At 49.4% G+C, this 15,465-nt stretch overlaps 7 protein-coding genes across 7 annotated transcripts; 4 read left to right on the forward strand and 3 right to left on the reverse strand.

The window, feature by feature from the left end:
- Positions 1-1,480: 1,480 nt before the first annotated feature.
- On the forward strand, positions 1,481-1,888 carry F5891DRAFT_935484 (uncharacterized protein; the record flags this gene model as incomplete). Its single annotated transcript, XM_041374041.1, has 2 exons — positions 1,481-1,588; positions 1,637-1,888. Coding segments are annotated over 2 exons (360 nt in total), but the record flags the coding sequence as incomplete, so codon positions are not given.
- Positions 1,889-2,043: 155 nt separating this feature from the next.
- Positions 2,044-3,712, forward strand: F5891DRAFT_1066773 (uncharacterized protein). Its single transcript, XM_041363116.1, has one exon. The coding sequence runs from the start codon at positions 2,447-2,449 to the stop codon at positions 3,650-3,652; it is 1,206 nt and encodes a 401-aa protein (XP_041219047.1). The 5' UTR covers positions 2,044-2,446; the 3' UTR covers positions 3,653-3,712.
- Positions 3,713-3,886: 174 nt separating this feature from the next.
- On the reverse strand, positions 3,887-5,963 carry F5891DRAFT_773341 (O-methyltransferase-domain-containing protein). The gene is made up of 10 exons (XM_041373209.1): positions 5,861-5,963; positions 5,475-5,724; positions 5,245-5,425; positions 4,963-5,186; positions 4,898-4,912; positions 4,775-4,835; positions 4,583-4,722; positions 4,430-4,534; positions 4,280-4,376; positions 3,887-4,223 (listed from the first exon to the last, which is right to left on the reverse strand). The coding sequence occupies exons 2-10, from the start codon at positions 5,715-5,717 to the stop codon at positions 3,949-3,951; spliced, it is 1,341 nt and encodes a 446-aa protein (XP_041219048.1). The 5' UTR covers positions 5,718-5,724; positions 5,861-5,963; the 3' UTR covers positions 3,887-3,948.
- Positions 5,964-7,843: 1,880 nt separating this feature from the next.
- Positions 7,844-9,674, reverse strand: F5891DRAFT_773368 (uncharacterized protein). The gene is made up of 3 exons (XM_041373210.1): positions 9,507-9,674; positions 9,176-9,439; positions 7,844-9,124 (listed from the first exon to the last, which is right to left on the reverse strand). The coding sequence occupies exons 1-3, from the start codon at positions 9,580-9,582 to the stop codon at positions 8,187-8,189; spliced, it is 1,278 nt and encodes a 425-aa protein (XP_041219049.1). The 5' UTR covers positions 9,583-9,674; the 3' UTR covers positions 7,844-8,186.
- A 61-nt stretch (positions 9,675-9,735) lies between these two features.
- On the forward strand, positions 9,736-11,690 carry F5891DRAFT_1066786 (C-3 sterol dehydrogenase). Its single transcript, XM_041363117.1, has 4 exons — positions 9,736-10,026; positions 10,121-10,446; positions 10,510-11,299; positions 11,360-11,690. The coding sequence occupies exons 1-4, from the start codon at positions 9,838-9,840 to the stop codon at positions 11,387-11,389; spliced, it is 1,335 nt and encodes a 444-aa protein (XP_041219050.1). The 5' UTR covers positions 9,736-9,837; the 3' UTR covers positions 11,390-11,690.
- On the reverse strand, positions 11,691-14,982 carry F5891DRAFT_1066789 (ribonucleases P/MRP protein subunit POP1-domain-containing protein). Its single transcript, XM_041363118.1, has 13 exons — positions 14,654-14,982; positions 14,557-14,603; positions 14,455-14,504; positions 14,291-14,405; positions 14,145-14,241; positions 14,016-14,092; positions 13,799-13,968; positions 13,295-13,751; positions 13,154-13,242; positions 12,931-13,102; positions 12,081-12,875; positions 11,886-12,025; positions 11,691-11,839 (listed from the first exon to the last, which is right to left on the reverse strand). Exons 1-13 carry the CDS (start codon positions 14,835-14,837, stop codon positions 11,752-11,754), a joined length of 2,481 nt encoding a protein of 826 aa, XP_041219051.1. The 5' UTR covers positions 14,838-14,982; the 3' UTR covers positions 11,691-11,751.
- Positions 14,983-15,034: 52 nt separating this feature from the next.
- Positions 15,035-15,395, forward strand: F5891DRAFT_1196425 (uncharacterized protein; the record flags this gene model as incomplete). Its single annotated transcript, XM_041368289.1, has 2 exons — positions 15,035-15,192; positions 15,293-15,395. 2 exons carry the CDS (start codon positions 15,035-15,037, stop codon positions 15,393-15,395), a joined length of 261 nt encoding a protein of 86 aa, XP_041219052.1.
- Between the last annotated feature and the right edge of the window lie 70 nt (positions 15,396-15,465).

Here is a 15,465-nt window from a genome sequence, read left to right on the forward strand (position 1 = left end):
TGCTATTGCATCCATCGTATCTATCGCATCGCATCTCTGAGCATATCGCATCTTATCGAACTCGGCTTCAGTTTATCAGCCAGATATGGTGTGTAATATTGATGTTCAACATCTCCACCAATCGCATGACTTCGCTACTGAAGTCGTAAGCGTTCGTAAGTGTTCGTAACGCGCGTAAGTTAAGCGTTCATTTCAGTCGTTTTGCAGATGTTGTTTGTTTCGAACTGCAGCGCTCAGCACTAAAGTACTAAAGGCTAATCTGTGGTGCGTTCCAACACCTCGGGTCCTTCAGATTTCCAATTTCGGCTTTCTGGATTTTGAGATGCATATGAAAATCCACCACTAAAGAATGTGAGTCTGCACAAGATATCCATTCTTGTTCGTCTCACTCATTGTCACAGTATGTTATCATCAGAGAACCGACAAGTCCTCCAGGCTGCATTACGTTGATTGCAGCGCCTTGACGTCGTAATATAACTTTATATATTGCTTTTAGCGATGAAAATAAAAGACATGCTCTGCCAGCATGTAATGGTATATCCAATACAACTTTCTCACCAGTCCTCTTATGTGCCATAGCGGTCCCGGTCTGCTCAAGGATGGACACGCTCCAGCGGTCAATACCAGCATCGAGCAAGAGGGATCAACAACTGTATGATACGGACATAAGCGCCTGGCCCACTCATGGTCAACCGGTCACACAGGGTCTGAGTGAAGGTCGTGTTCCATTCCACGGGATCTCCTGTTCCCGGAGCCAACAGCCACGAGGCTTGTGTGTAAGAACATGCTTTCTTCACGTTGTATAGAAGGTTTACTCGCAGTAAAACTGTTTTTTCCCATCCCTCCCTTCCTTGATCCACCTGTGTCCACTACAGCACGAATGATGCATAACACGTGCCCGCGATCCAGTTCTGCACCTGCGGATGATGACCCCCTGAACAACGAGTAAGTGGCGAGTTAGACTGAGTTGATTATAAGCTCATGGACACACAGGAGTCCGATCGATGCGAATGCAGTAGTCGAGGAATCTGCCATGTCCATTGAGATCGACCTTGATAAAACTAAGTGAATGTCGTACATTCAGCATGGTATACTTGATGACTGACTTTTAATATCTCAAAGGTCAAGCATCCTGGAGCAGGTCCGAGATGAGAGCAAGCCGAGTAACGTGAGCGAGGAACGTGTGGCGTCTATTGAGGAAGGCCTGTCCAGGACTATGTAAATATTGACCAATTAGTGTGGTACATTTGACGCTAACTATATCATCTCAAAGGTCAAGCACTCTGGAGCAGACCACGGACAATGGGATCGAGCCGAATGAAAATCCTGCGATGTCCACCGAAAAAAACCTTGCTAAGATGTGAGTGTCAACTCATCAGCACGGTACACTTGACATCTCACCATATCTTCTCAAAGCTCAGATACGCTGGCACAGATTCTCGATGTCCTTAAAGAATCGACTATCGCAGAAGAACGCGGAAAAGATGACAATTCAAAGTTTTGGGCAACGTACAAGAAAGTTTCGACTGAGCACGACGACGACTTCCTCGATCGGGCCAATGATGATATGGGCATTATTTTGACTTTTGTGGGTCTCTTTCTACGTATCTCAATGTAAGTCTCACAAGCGCATTAGGCTGGTCTGTTCTCAGCGGTCAACTCCACCTTCATCGTCGGAATGCAGCCTGATCCAGGAGACACTACCAATGCCCTCGTCCTCCAACTCATACAGATAATTGTGAATGGCCCAAATTCCGTACCTGACATCAGCACTCTTTCCTCATCTACGGGATTTTCCTCTTCGACGGTCTGGACACAAGCACTTGCCTACGCTAGCCTCGCATTTAGCGTCTTGGCTGCGTTTGGGGCTGTCTTAGGCAAACAATGGCTGAACTCCTATAAATCAGTTCAAGGACGAGGGTCTCTCGAAGAGCGTGGCATAGAGAGGCAGATGAAGCTAGATGGACTAGAATCTTTCCGCCTGCAGACCATCTTGCGGGTATTCCTGGTGCTGCTCCAGATTTCGCTCCTGCTCTTCGGCCTTTCGCTAAGCGCCAACCTGTGGCCCCAGCAAACCACTATATCCAGCGTTATTATCTGCACCACAGCTTTCGGTATTCTGTTCTACGTGGGCACTTTTCTCGTGTCGGTGTTGCGTCCGGACAGTCCTTTCCGGACGCCAGCCTCAGAGCTATTGGCAACCATCTGCCAAAAGATTTATCCAGGCAAATCTACATCGATCCGTCACGCACTCGCCAAATCGTCCGCCATTCGCTGGATACTGGAGACATCAACGAACCCTGAAATTGTCGAGGCTGCGGCTACGATTGTACCTTGCGTGCAATGGCCCCCGAACCTTGATGCTTCAGCAGCCTTCGCACGTTTACGTGATAATTTCGTAGCGTGTCGTAACAGACCAGAGCTATATGTGAAGTATGGCAAAGCTATGGCCCATCTTTGCATCCAGCCGGTGAAAATCGACAAGGAACTTCTGGGGTTTCTTTGGAATAAAGATTTTAACTCAACCCGAAGTCGTTTCATTCGCGATGCGTTCATGGCTGGATGTGCCGCCTATAAGCAGTTCAAGAGTTCACGGGAAGACAATGCTCGCCGACGGAAGCATCAGGCCAATGCACGCACTGCGCTGAGAACAATGCTTGTCCACGGAATGCGCGATAAACTTTCACGTCCAGACGATGAACACTTGATTTGGTATGGTGATCTGCGCTGGCGTCACAGCGACGAGCGTGAGCCCAGCTGTGAAAATTTTAATTGGCTAGTAGATTACCTGGAGGATGACACAAACACAGATGATGAAACAGAAGGCGACGCTTTGCTTGCACTGAGCGCCATGCGTAGACTAGGGAGCCCCGCCAAACGACCGTCTTACATCAAATCGCTTATCCGCTGTATGCACTCCAGCAAATCTCCCCGAGCCCGGCATACGGCACTTAGAGCCGTATTTGAAGCTCGAGAAGAACTAGCTTCTATGACAAGCGCCTCGGTGCCACAGGGTGTCGATGCGCAACTCCTGGATGGGCTTTCTTCGGCTCTTTTGAGTTCTGTACGTCCAAATGACTACCACACAATCCACGACACTAGACCCGACGGCTCTTTCCGCAAAGATCGAGACTTTTATTACATCCGCCTCATTTATGCCCTGACAGAGAAAGACGAGTGGTGTCGACGTCTGATCCGTGATGGTCATCTTGAATGGTGCATTTCTCTGGTTAACGGTATCTGTCGCGAGGATTATTTGCGGGTCGGGTCCTGCCTTCTTGTGATCTTTGACCGCGTCAAGTCCTTGGACAAGGATCTTCCTTTCAGTCCTGCTGAGGAGAGAAGGCAGTTACCCATCGCAAACGCATGGGACACAGCGCAATATGCTTCACGGGACGACCCCTACGTCGATGGAATACAAGCCCTCGTGACAGTGACGAGGCTGCAATTGTCAGCCTTGGATGATAGTGTTCCGAGGGAGTGGTTCGCAGATCTTGCTGCAAAGGTGCATAGAGCTTTGGTCAATCTGCAGCAGAAGCAAGTGTTCCATGTGAATGCTGGTATAGCTCAGGCTGAAATTGACGCTGCAATATCCTCTATGAAGGACTTGCACACCGACCTGGGTCATATGGTGGAGGAATGGAACACATAGCAAAGGGACGATGAAGCTTCTAGATCGTGAAAGACATGCATCCGTAGCGAAATACTTTTACGTTAGTAACCGTGTAGATTGGCGTCTGGTTCATGAGATGGATGTCGTTTAAGAATCATTGTCTTGATTAAATCATGGGACGATCAATTGGGGAGGGTAAAAGTACAGTAACAGAAGATCACAGAACGCCTTCGGCATCAGTCCTGATCGATTCTGAACTCCAAGAGCATCGTCCCTACAAGATCATAGGTTTGGGTGAGCACTAGACCTGCGCTGGCCCTGCAAATTATAACAAATCAAACATCGTCAATGTATCCAGGCATGGAAGGAACTTGCCCAATGTCCTTGAATTCCTTCAAGGTTCGCTCCTTGCCATTCAAAACAAGCCACATGGCCATGTCTATTTGGTATGTTGTGTGACTACCGAAGTTCAGTAATGTAGGTTCGGGCGCCTTATGATCCTGAATGTATGATTGAACCTTAGCCATCAAGCCACACTCTAAACTTACCTCACTAGACTCGTTAGCCCCTACGTCAGGCCCTTCGAATGCGCGCGAGAGCACGCACTCATCTATCACATGATATCGAGTCTGAAGTAAACCTCACTTTGAAATACAGCCGACTCACGAATCAATACTCGGCTGTTTGGTCCCATTGCTTTGCGAACATTATGGAGAATCACCATCGACTCCTCGTCCGGCCAGTCATGAATGATGCTCCTCAACTTTATGAATTATTGAGCAGTCCGCATTGAATGGGAACAAATTCAGCACTTACGTAGTAAACATCCTTTCCGACGACGGGCGACTCCTCCAAGAAATTCAATGGGACGAACTCTACACGCCCGTCGAGCAGTACCTCAGGAGCATTTGTCTCCCATGTCTGATCAAATATGAATATAACTTGTTTGCTATAGATGTCCGGACTCACATTTCTTGACAGCTTTATAGTTTCTGGGAGATCCTGATTGGTTATTCTGAGATGAGGAAACATTTTCGCCAGAGGAATAGACATTGCTCCGATTCCAGATCCAACATCCACCACAGAGGATACGTTGTCCCAAGGGTAATCTTATTGCCCGCTTCAGTCATGCTGACGGTTGAAAAAACAGTGATCACTCACGATGCGGCATCACAGACAAGCCCTGGATCTCAGAATAGCCCATCATGGCTTTTTGAAATATCTGTGTATAAGATTCTGTGAGCCGCCAGTCAGTCATGAACTGATCATTGGATCTGCACGCACATCGCGTGCCTCATCCTGTACAATATGGTAAGGCATGAAAGGCCAGTATGATGACTAAAACTCACGTCCATAACCCAGAAACTGTTATTTTTGCCTTCCTTTCTGAGAGCGAATGCTCGTGGGGCTCTTTCAACCTTGTGCGACCTTGCAAACTCTTGGTCGACCATAGTCTCATAGAGAACCGCAGCATATTTTGGGATCTCTCGCTGAGTTTTTATCAAAAACCCGACGTTATTTGTTGTCTTGAGCACGAGGGAGATTCGTGTGTTTGTGAATACGTCTCGCTTAACTATGGAACGCCAAAGGCCTCAGAGAGAATTATCAACGGACAGTATGATGCATATTACCTTCTTTGAAGCAACCCCTGAGGGCCAAAACGCGCAACACGCGTGCGATCTTGGTCTTATCGAGGTTGACTGCGTCAGCCAATACATCCACACTAAGACCTTCCGGGTGTTTGTCCAAGACGTCTGCAATACGTGATTGCACAGCGACGTCTATGCATGCCCAATTGTAATTATTTACAAACTAGGAAGATGAGCACAAGGCATACGGGCCATCTATAATCGGCACATACATTATATACCGTGTGTTGGGGGGGAGCCAGTATTGTGTTCAGTTGCTCGCATGCACCTTCGAGCAGCCTGATTGCCTTTCTGAGGGCAAGTGTATCTATCGCAAGATCGAGGGGGTGGAAGGTGCCTGCATCGACACCAGGGACTCCATGTTGAGTGTTCTTGTATTCCGCCATTGCTTTGCGTGCGGAGGAGTTGATGATGTCCAAGAGGGCTTCAACCTTGAGTTCATTTGGCTCCATCATTTTGGGACTGTGTGTGATTCCTCATCAGCCGTTCAGGTTTTATATTCCTTAACCAAATATCATCTAGCTGGATTCCACGGCAAAGACATCCAACATTGGGTATGTGGAAAAAGATCGAAGCTAAACATAGTCTGACCACTCACACAACCTAACTTCTGACTCGGATGACACTGGTTGTCACTCGCGTAACTGATAAGAGCACACGGCACATCTAACCTGAACGACACCCGTGTTACTTGAAGCGAGCCAAGGTTCAGGTAAGTATGATGCTGGCATTTGCAGCGTGCATACTACAGTAATCAGCAAGAGGACGTCATCCACCCTGTGAGGTGTATGTCCGTATCATCAGTCACTGGTCAGTTACCTATCATTTTTGAAAACACCACACTGACGGTGATCATGACTGACCTATAGCTTAATACTTATGGCGCTTCAATTTGCTACTATGACTTATTTGCAAGGAAGTCCGACGTGATCGTCTGAAATTCTCCACCACGCTGCTGCAATAGCAAAATGTACCAAAAGGCTGTCCAAGGCAACCTGGTGGAGTAAACGTGAGTTCAAAATATGGGATGCTAAGACAGGCAAGCTGCTTGCCACACTAGAGAACAAACGGGAAGACTCATAGTTCGGAGCTGGACCTGGACGTCGGATGGAAAGAAGTTTATATCCGGTTCACATGGCCAAATTAAGATATTCAACACCGCCACTTGAAGTCAGTCACTTGGCAGGCGATCGCGATCACACAAACTTCATCTTCTTGTCTTTCAATGAACGTCTCTTTGCAAGTACATCACGAAATAAAACGGCGCGTGTGTGGAATCTAGACACCAACCTCCCAGTTGGTCCACCCCTCCAGCACGATGACTGCGTACGCTGCGCATCGATTTCCGCTGATGGCAAGCTGCTGGTCACCTGGTTGCCGAAATAAAAACACATATACATGGGACATTCACGCCATCATCAAAGAAGCAGGCCTTGAAGACATCCTTCAACCTTTATCTGATGTAAACCTCATGGTTCTCCAGTAAAAACTACGCTAATCTCCCACTCGCAGGTTGCAGCTCAAGAGTCATCAACGAATGTATGTGATTTGTCTCTCAACCTTCCCCGGTGGATGCTACACAGGCTGAGGATGATGACCTTTCTCCAGGCTTTTTCGACGGCGTGACAGATGGCGCTAATGTGCGTCATCAGCGTTTTTAATCGTTTCCTGTTCTGACATCTTGATCTCAGTCCTTTGGAACTTACGCTAACGTTCCTCTTCCCGACGTCCTCGCCCTCCCACATCCTCTTTGGGGAGCGCGAGAGCGCTCTCCGGTTGCCTTTCGTCGCTCCAACCTAATAAATCAACTGAACTCCGGCCACGGTCTATCTTGTCTCGGTCCTCGTATCGTCGAATTTGCTGCAGTAAAGGGCAGAGAGGTGCATATCTCTTCGCATTGCTATCATCGTGGTTTAATGATTTCGGTCCAGGTTATATTCGCTGCCCCTCCACCGCCAAAAAAACAGTAGCAAAGCCAATCGCACGGCCAGGGGTCATCAACGACACAGCCTGCTCCTACTACACCACGTTCAAGACATGCATATTCACTACCCGTCCGATTGTTGGGTCATCTTGTGCTTTTTCTTTGCTGCGCATCCCCTCAACACGCCAATGCCAAATCACAACCAACGCAGCAGCAGCAAGATCGATGGACAGATCAGGCCCAGCCCCAGGCGTCATCATTGTAGATTCAGTCTACTGCCGCCTCGACATCTACGACCCCTGCTCCTGCGATTAGTCCTACTGCGCTAAGTGCAGCAAGCGCGTAGCCACGGCCCCTTCTATGGCAGACTCATTTCGTTATTTTTTCTGTTGTGCAACTCCCCTCAAATCGATAGGCCAAATTCCAAACCCACCGCCTTTGTTTAGGTTTGGAGTGAAATAAACAACCACCTTCCTGCCTTCCCTGACACATTTCTAAATCTGAGCATGATTATCATCCTTCGCCAAGCTTTCCAGCGCCTCGTCAAGGATCTGACATCCGTTTTCATCTGGACTTGATACACAAAGCAATGCCCTCGTCACTTCGCTCCGAGCATATCCATCTAGTTGCACGTGTAGGGTAAATGAGATTCTGAGAACATGGAAGCAGTGGGATTTTCGAATGTGTCGAACGGGCGTCCTGTGCTAGATTGAGCTGTGGTCTGCTGCATGTTCATCAAAATAACGTCGATTTTTCCCTCGACATAAATAATGTCCATAGGTATATATGCTAGCGCTACATCTTTACATCGATGCTTGGTATGCGAAATAAATAACTGGAACATGCGATGGAATGTCGGGTGTTCAACAGGTGCGTTAGCGAGGTGAATAAAGAAACGAAAATCTATACATGATACTATATTGTGACACGGCGTCGCAAATTGGTGGCACGCCTAACGCGGGCCCGCACGATGCGTAAAGCAGACGCCCGCCTAGCCGTACTATGCAATACTCCACTTACTCACCGCAGCCTGCACCAAGCGCCCCATGTCCTCACGAGCTTGTTTCTTTGCGCTGTCAGTGATACCTACGAGTGCATCGAGTGCGCGCGGCGATGTTTGTAGCGGGTCGAACTCGAGGACGTGTCCATCGGAGGTTGAGATCGCGACGACTGCCCGGGCAGAGGACGAGGAAGGGAGGGACGAGAGCGAGCTTGAAGACATGAGAGAAGACGTAGCGGGTTTAGACGCCGGTGACTCCGGTACACGAGCTGCTGTGCGTGAGTTGGCGCGTGAATGCGTGCGGTTATGGTTTTGAGTTTGAGAGTAGGCTTGTGAGTGGGTTTGTGAGAAGGTGGGTTGGGTGGAGGATGAGGGAACGAGCGAGACGGATGGATCACGCCGTATGACTATGCTGTTTACGCGTCGCAGAGTCTTGCCTTGCCCTTGCATATTTACCTGCGTCTCCTTTCCTTTGCCTTTGGTTTTCACATCCATGTCAGAACCCTCCTCTTCCTCTTCAGCAGCAAACCACTCCAAGCCGAGCTTATATGGGTTGGCTAGCGGAGACCCGTTTAGACTAAGCATGCTCTCGTCGCGGCGGGGTGCACGGAGGGTGGGATAAGTGGGGGTCTTAGCAGGCAAAGTTGGAGCGAAGGTTGCGCTGGTGGGCGGGCGCTTTGCCTGGGATGGTGGCTTGGCATTCCATGGGATCGATTTTCCAGGAGAAGACGGAAGTTTGAAAGGCGATGGAGCACGCAATTTAGAGGGAGACGTTCGGAGGGTAGACGGTTTCTGCGGACTGACAGAGGGCAAGCGGAGGGTTGAACGGAATTGCCCGGGGGTACGCGGGACTGCCGCAGATAATGTGCGGATGCGTTGTGCAGTTCCCGCGTTAGCAGGAGGGGGCTTCTTCTTGGGAGTGACATGCATCGTTCTCGCTGAATAAGAAGCGTGTCAATGAAAAGACTGATGCTCAATTGACCACATACCATTCTTAACGGCGCGCTCGCCTTCACTAGCCTCCTCCCACTTGCGTTTGCGAGTCTCACGATCAATCTCAAGATTGGGTGGAGCACCACCCACGAGACCACGAAGACACGCTTGAACGTCGCCATTGTAGGTATCAGCAAACTCGCCCATGGTCACACCGCGCACAAGTTTGGGAATGCGAGAGATGAGCCCTTCTTGGTGAAGCCGAAAGTTTTTGAGCGCGTCTGTGAGCCATTCCTCGAGCTGGCGAACACGGTGTTCGACTACGCAGAAAGATCGAGAAAATTCAGTAAAGCAAAGGTGAGATAATGCGAAACAGGCTTAATGCACCTTCAATGTCAAGATTCTGGAGTAGCTGTTGTTTTTCCTCTGGAGTATATTTGCGGGATGTGTCTGGGATGTACATCTTTACCAGCTTCAACGATCAGAACAGAGATGAGCAAGCACAGGGCTAGAATTCACAACGCCGCAACGTTCTAAAGCGGATTGAAAGTGGACAAACATTACACAGATAGAAGAAGCACGTGGTCGCGTATGTCCATGGACCACGTCCACAAGTCCGTTTGTAATAGGTGGCAACTTTTCGAACTACAGCTGAACAAGTGCAACTCAAGTTACGGGGGCCCATTAGTTACATAGACCTCTCTCACATCTATTCTTCATGTCACAGCGAAAAGAGGTTTACCTTGTCATTGGAGGTAGCGGCTTCGTTGGCCGTCACATCGTCGAGCAGCTTCTAGCTCGTGGCGATATTGTCTGTGTATTCGACATCGTCCAGCGACATCACGATGTTGACTTTTATTCCGGTGATATCACGGACGAATCCCAACTGCTTGATGTATTGAGAAAGGTGCACTACATTACTCATTTCCATGGTCACTGAGCGCTAACTCACTTTCCTTCTCTGTGCGGTGTGCGTCTGTTTGCTGCTGGAATGATTGCAGACTGGTACGACTTGTATAATTCACACCGCCTCACCACCACACGGTGCCAAGGATCCAAGCATATATTATAAAGTCAATGTCGATGGCTGCAAAGCTGTCATCAGCGCAGCGCAGGCTGCTGGCGTGACAAAGCTAGTGTACACAAGCAGTGCTGGTGTCGTTTTTGATGGTGGTGACGTCGTCAACCTCGATGAACGTGCTCCATTCCCGGAGAAGCCATTTGATGCATATAATGATTCAAAAGCACAGGGAGAGAAACTCATACTCGAGGCCAATGGCAAGGGTGGCCTACTGACTGTTGCTTTACGGCCTGCAGGCATTTTTGGGTATGTCATTTCTTCATATCAACCAACGAAATATGAACATTGATACAACGTGGTGCTCTCTAGTGAGGGTGACCGCCAAATGATGGTGGGCCTCTACCAAGCCTATCAACGTGGACAAACTCACTTCCAAGTCGGAGACAACAATAATCTTTTCGACTACACCTATGTCGGTAATCTCGCTAAAGCACATCTAATTGCCGCCGATAAGCTGTCCTCTCCCCCACTTCCTACATCATCACAAGAGACCCTCACTATTGACTCTCTTAAAGCCAAACTTCACCTTGACCGTGCCCTCCAGCCTGTCAGCGCAACAGTCGGAGCAAAGCGAGTCCCAACGTGCGAAGCACGCCCTCTAGGGCCATACGTCACGCTGCCGCCTAACGCCGCCCAGATAGAGGCAGCGTTCACCGCTCCACGCGATCCGCACACTCCCGCGCACCCTATCATACGCTCCCGATTCGACCAGTTTTCCGATAATGCCATTGATATTGCAGAAACCTCACCGCTGCAGGTTGCGGGGCAGGTGTTTTTCATCACGAATGGCGAGCCAGTGTACTTTTGGGATTTCATGCGCCTTATATGGCTTGCGCTCGACCCGCCTTCATCAAAGCTCCCATCGGGCGCATCGGAACGGGCACAAAGGCCTGTGTGGGTGATACCTAGAGGCTTTGGAATGGTGCTGGGCTTCCTTGCGGAGTGCTGGGCGTCCTTGATTGGGAAAGAAGCTGGGTTCACGCGATATAGGGTTGGGTATAGTTGTGCTACGAGGTACCACAATATTGAGAAAGCGAGGCGTGTACTCGGGTATGAACCGGAGGTCGGGCTGGAGGAGGGTGTCAGAAGAATGGTGGAGGTAAGTGTTGGCTGTTGGTTTTTAATTCAGTGTGATTGATCATTCTTTCTTTCCGTACAGTGGTTCAAAAAGGAGAACAATCTTCCGTGATGGCTTTGGATGCCTATTATCTGTATTTGAGTTTGGATTAACTCAAATTTCATTGTGCACTTTGTTCAGATACCCGCGCATTTTGCTTCATTTTCTACCTTATCGATGCACAGTTATATCTACGCATCCGTGGTCGACGCTGTTGGGCTAGCTGCCAATTCATATCGTAGCACCGATATTTGTACATGGAGGCCTTGCATCAATATTAATAGCGAAGGACCTGCCAGTGACTACAGGAATGGAACGATATCGTTGATACTTGACGAAATTTCCAATTCATAAGTCTTACGTACGCACTGCCTTCAATTGATGCACAGAATGTAATCAGAGAAACCCATGGAACAACAGATACAAAGTACTAATCATGAGTCAAGTAACTCAAGATATGCAGCCCGGCAAACCATCCCAGCACGATCGCGAATTTTGACTAACGGATGAGACTCTTCATTCCTATAATCACATCAATTGAGGCTTCCCACGAGCGAGGAATCCATACCTCTGTGCTTGCTGTCGCAATTCTAACAGCACTGACACTGGAACAGCGCCGATGGCGAAACCTTCTCCGCGGGACAAGGACATGTTGCCAGTAGTGACATACCCAATGATAGACGTCTGGGGAGGAGCAGCCTCAGGGGGCTAAGAGAGTAAATCAACCTGTGGATGCATGATCAAAGGGAAAAAAGCGACAAACCTCATTCGCATCCGCACCCTCTCGCATCTTGCCCTTCTCCTTGATGATCTTCCTGGCTTCGTCGTCATCAATGCGGTAGATAATGGCGAGGTCGTTCGGAGCGCCCCGACTGACCATCTTCAGACGGACCATGACCAATGCCCCTTTCAGGAGATCCTCGGGGCGATAACTTGCATCGAGTACATCCATATTACGTTTCGTCCGAAGCCTGTTGATCTCTGCAAGGAGACCTGCGCCATGATTAAAATTCTGAGTTGCTTTTGCTAGAATAGTCGGCACTTCGGGACCACGGAGCAACCACGGGCGAACGGTTGGTGCTTTGTCAACTTCCATCGCATCCTGAGGCTCTCTTTGTGCCGGTACCAGGTTCTCATCTGCGCCAGACGCCACTGGGAGCCCAAGCACAACTTCCCAATCCGCCCGCCATGGGCTACGGGTGCCAAGCTTCTTGAAATTGGCCCTCTTCGCTGGTGGCGTCCTGTTCCACTTCGCTTTCTCCTTAACGGCACGCTCGTCCCAATGCTTGTCGTAGAACTCTGTGCAAGGAAAATCTCTCGGAAAATACGCAGTGCCTGCCTCGAAGGCTTGTGAGCCCCGCTCTCGCTGTCCGCCGACGCGTGTGCCAGTATGTACCAGTGAGGGGAGGAAAGGCATGCCCCACCCAGCGGGAACAACAACCATCCAGCCATGGATACCATGAGTGCCGGAGGGCGATTCGAGCGAGCGCTGTATGAGCAACAGTGGGATACGATCGTCCTGGCGAAGCGGACTAAGAGGCGTGCCTGGAACAAGATTCTTTGCGTGCAAGTTACTTATTGCACCTCATTACGAAGGCCAATGAGGGGCTTACCTTTGAGCGGCGTGCATCAAGGTCTTTCTTCTTGTATGCAGGCTTTTTCAATGCTGAACGTTTCTCTTCATCCCAAATTTCGCTTTGAGAAAGAATGGCTGCGGGGAACGTCATTGCCGGGGTGGCGGGGTGTTGACCGTCCATTCTGATTTTGGCGTTCTTAGGCGGAAACCTGGGTAGCAAGTTACTCATATGGACAAGTCAAGTAACTAGAGATGCCTACTTCAGTCGTGGGTCAAGGACTTTCATCCCAATGACTATTCCGCGTGGTAAGGACGCAGTGGTTTGCAGATCAGTCAGGGACGGCCAAAACTGTCTGCATTGTCAGATTTTATAAGGAAGTCAAGTAAAGAAACGAAAGCACCTTTTTGAATTCTTGCCTGTCGTCATCTGCAACTGAAGATAAGGCGCCCTTGATGACTTGACTTGCTTTGGGCCCCATGATTTCGAAAGCATTTACGCTGCCTCGCAAATCGACTATCTCTACCTCTGCATACACATCTTCATGTCGCTGTTTTTCAGCCTCAAGGACCAAGGAAGCAGATCCCTGTAACGCTGCGAAGACGTCGTTGAACACCGCAGGGTGCGAACGCACCCAGATCATTCTCGTGGGACTCTGTGGGGCTGCGTTAACCGGTGCGTTGTTCTTTCTTTTGCGCCTGCGTTTAGAGGAGCCTTCCGCTGGGAACGCGTTAGCCGGTGCCGACGTGTTTCCAACAGGTAACGGCCGCCACATGATCGTTACTGGTGCGATCAAGTCAAAGGGGTAGCTTCCTGATTTGTATAGGTCAGTCTCGAGCACGCGAGCACCGGACATGGATCTAATAAATCATTAGTGCATGTTTCCTCTTCCACCTCACAGGCTGACCGCTTCATTCCAGTGCACTGAGGATCACAGCAACTATCCAGCACATTTCGAAGGATGTTTTCAGGCCCCTTGAGCTCTATCAGTGAGTGGTACGACGAATCATGCAGAATTGAGCCATGCATAGAGGCTCGATGTGAAGGACGGAATGACTTTTCGGTTGGTGTTACTGCCTGAACAAGGATTTAGAAGGAGCCTGCAAACACAACTAGAGACTAACGAGTCTATACCCCCACATGTTTTCCATCTTCATCCGCTTGGCGTGCCAAATATGAGTCTCAAGCCAGGTCTTATCGCCTGCGAAACACATCGTAAGACAAGGAGCACGCGGGGTAACATGTTTACTGACGTTGTCGCTTCAAGAGGGATTCAGTACGGCTCACTTGCTTTGTTTTCCCCTGCTTAGAGCGTCCACGCTTAAGTATGCGCCGGGTGACAGGAACCATCTGGCAAGTAAAATAAGAAAAATTTCCGAGGAAGTGGTTTAAGGCTCACCTCGGCGCGTGCTTTGTCTCGCAGACGCAAGGGAACACGACGGACATCATGGCTAGCTGCCCTTCGTCGTAGATGGCGGGGAAGAGTTTGCCATACACGATGAGTCACACTTTCCCTGAGGACGGAAATCAGTAGTTATGTATATTGAGACACATGCTTCTAACCCTGCTGTCTTGATCGCTTTCTGCATGGCATCAATCTCATACGCTCGGGCCTAGTGTTTCTCAATCAAACGATATAGAACCGGAATCCATCAAAACACGTACCTCAGTGAACATTTCGACATCTATTGACGCGGGTAATCCCTGCATAGCTATTGCAGGTAAATGTCAACTGAAGAAACGACACGCGAAAGATGCTCACAGTCAAATCGAACGGTGGTACTTGACGGTCCAGCGGACGCGTTTCCTGAAGATTGGACAGTCCCACTTCCACTGGCTGACACAGACGGCTGAACAGCAATTGTCCGAGCACCTGCAACTTTAAGTTTCTTCCGTTCCCGAGACGTCATTTCTTCCGCGTCGTCCCCCTTACGTTTTAGAACCATACGTGCTTGATGTTAGATGATGCACTGTTTCCTCAAGAATGGGTCCCAGATATGGACTATGCACTCATTCAGCACTGGTAGAAACCGAGGATCGGAATGTGGTGAATACAAATCTTTGAACTGAAAGAAACACAGTAGAGTTGCCACAAACGCGATCTTGACCGGCTAACGCCGAACAACTCCTTCCTCTCACCACCATGGCTTCGCGTTGTCTGGCTCTTACCCCAAAATTTGCTCAGCGCTCAGGTGCACGGTTTCTATCGACGACTAGAGTGCTACGGGAAGAGGCATCCACTTCACCCAACCTAGGATCTGTGCAGCCGCAGAAGAGACCAGTCGGAGGCTTTCGGGGAGGGTAAGCAATATTGAATATTGCACGCGCCTTGCCATATGATCTCACTCTTGCTTCTTGTTGCTGCCGCAGATAATCGGGTTTCTGTTTGGATTCTCGTTAGCTCTGCGTTTGCTGCGTACCATCTTTTAGACGAGTATAAACTCGCTTCTGCGGCGCTGCAGGCCAGCGTGGAGGAGCTACAGGCGAGCACGGAGAAGGTTTGAGATTTCGTGCTTATGTGAAACATACCGTTTATGTTATCTGTGATTTCTGCAGGTGTCTGCACACGTCCGT

Source organism: Suillus fuscotomentosus, assembly GCF_016647785.1.
Source record: "Suillus fuscotomentosus strain FC203 chromosome Unknown F5891scaffold_99, whole genome shotgun sequence".
Classification (NCBI taxonomy): domain Eukaryota; kingdom Fungi; phylum Basidiomycota; class Agaricomycetes; order Boletales; family Suillaceae; genus Suillus; species Suillus fuscotomentosus.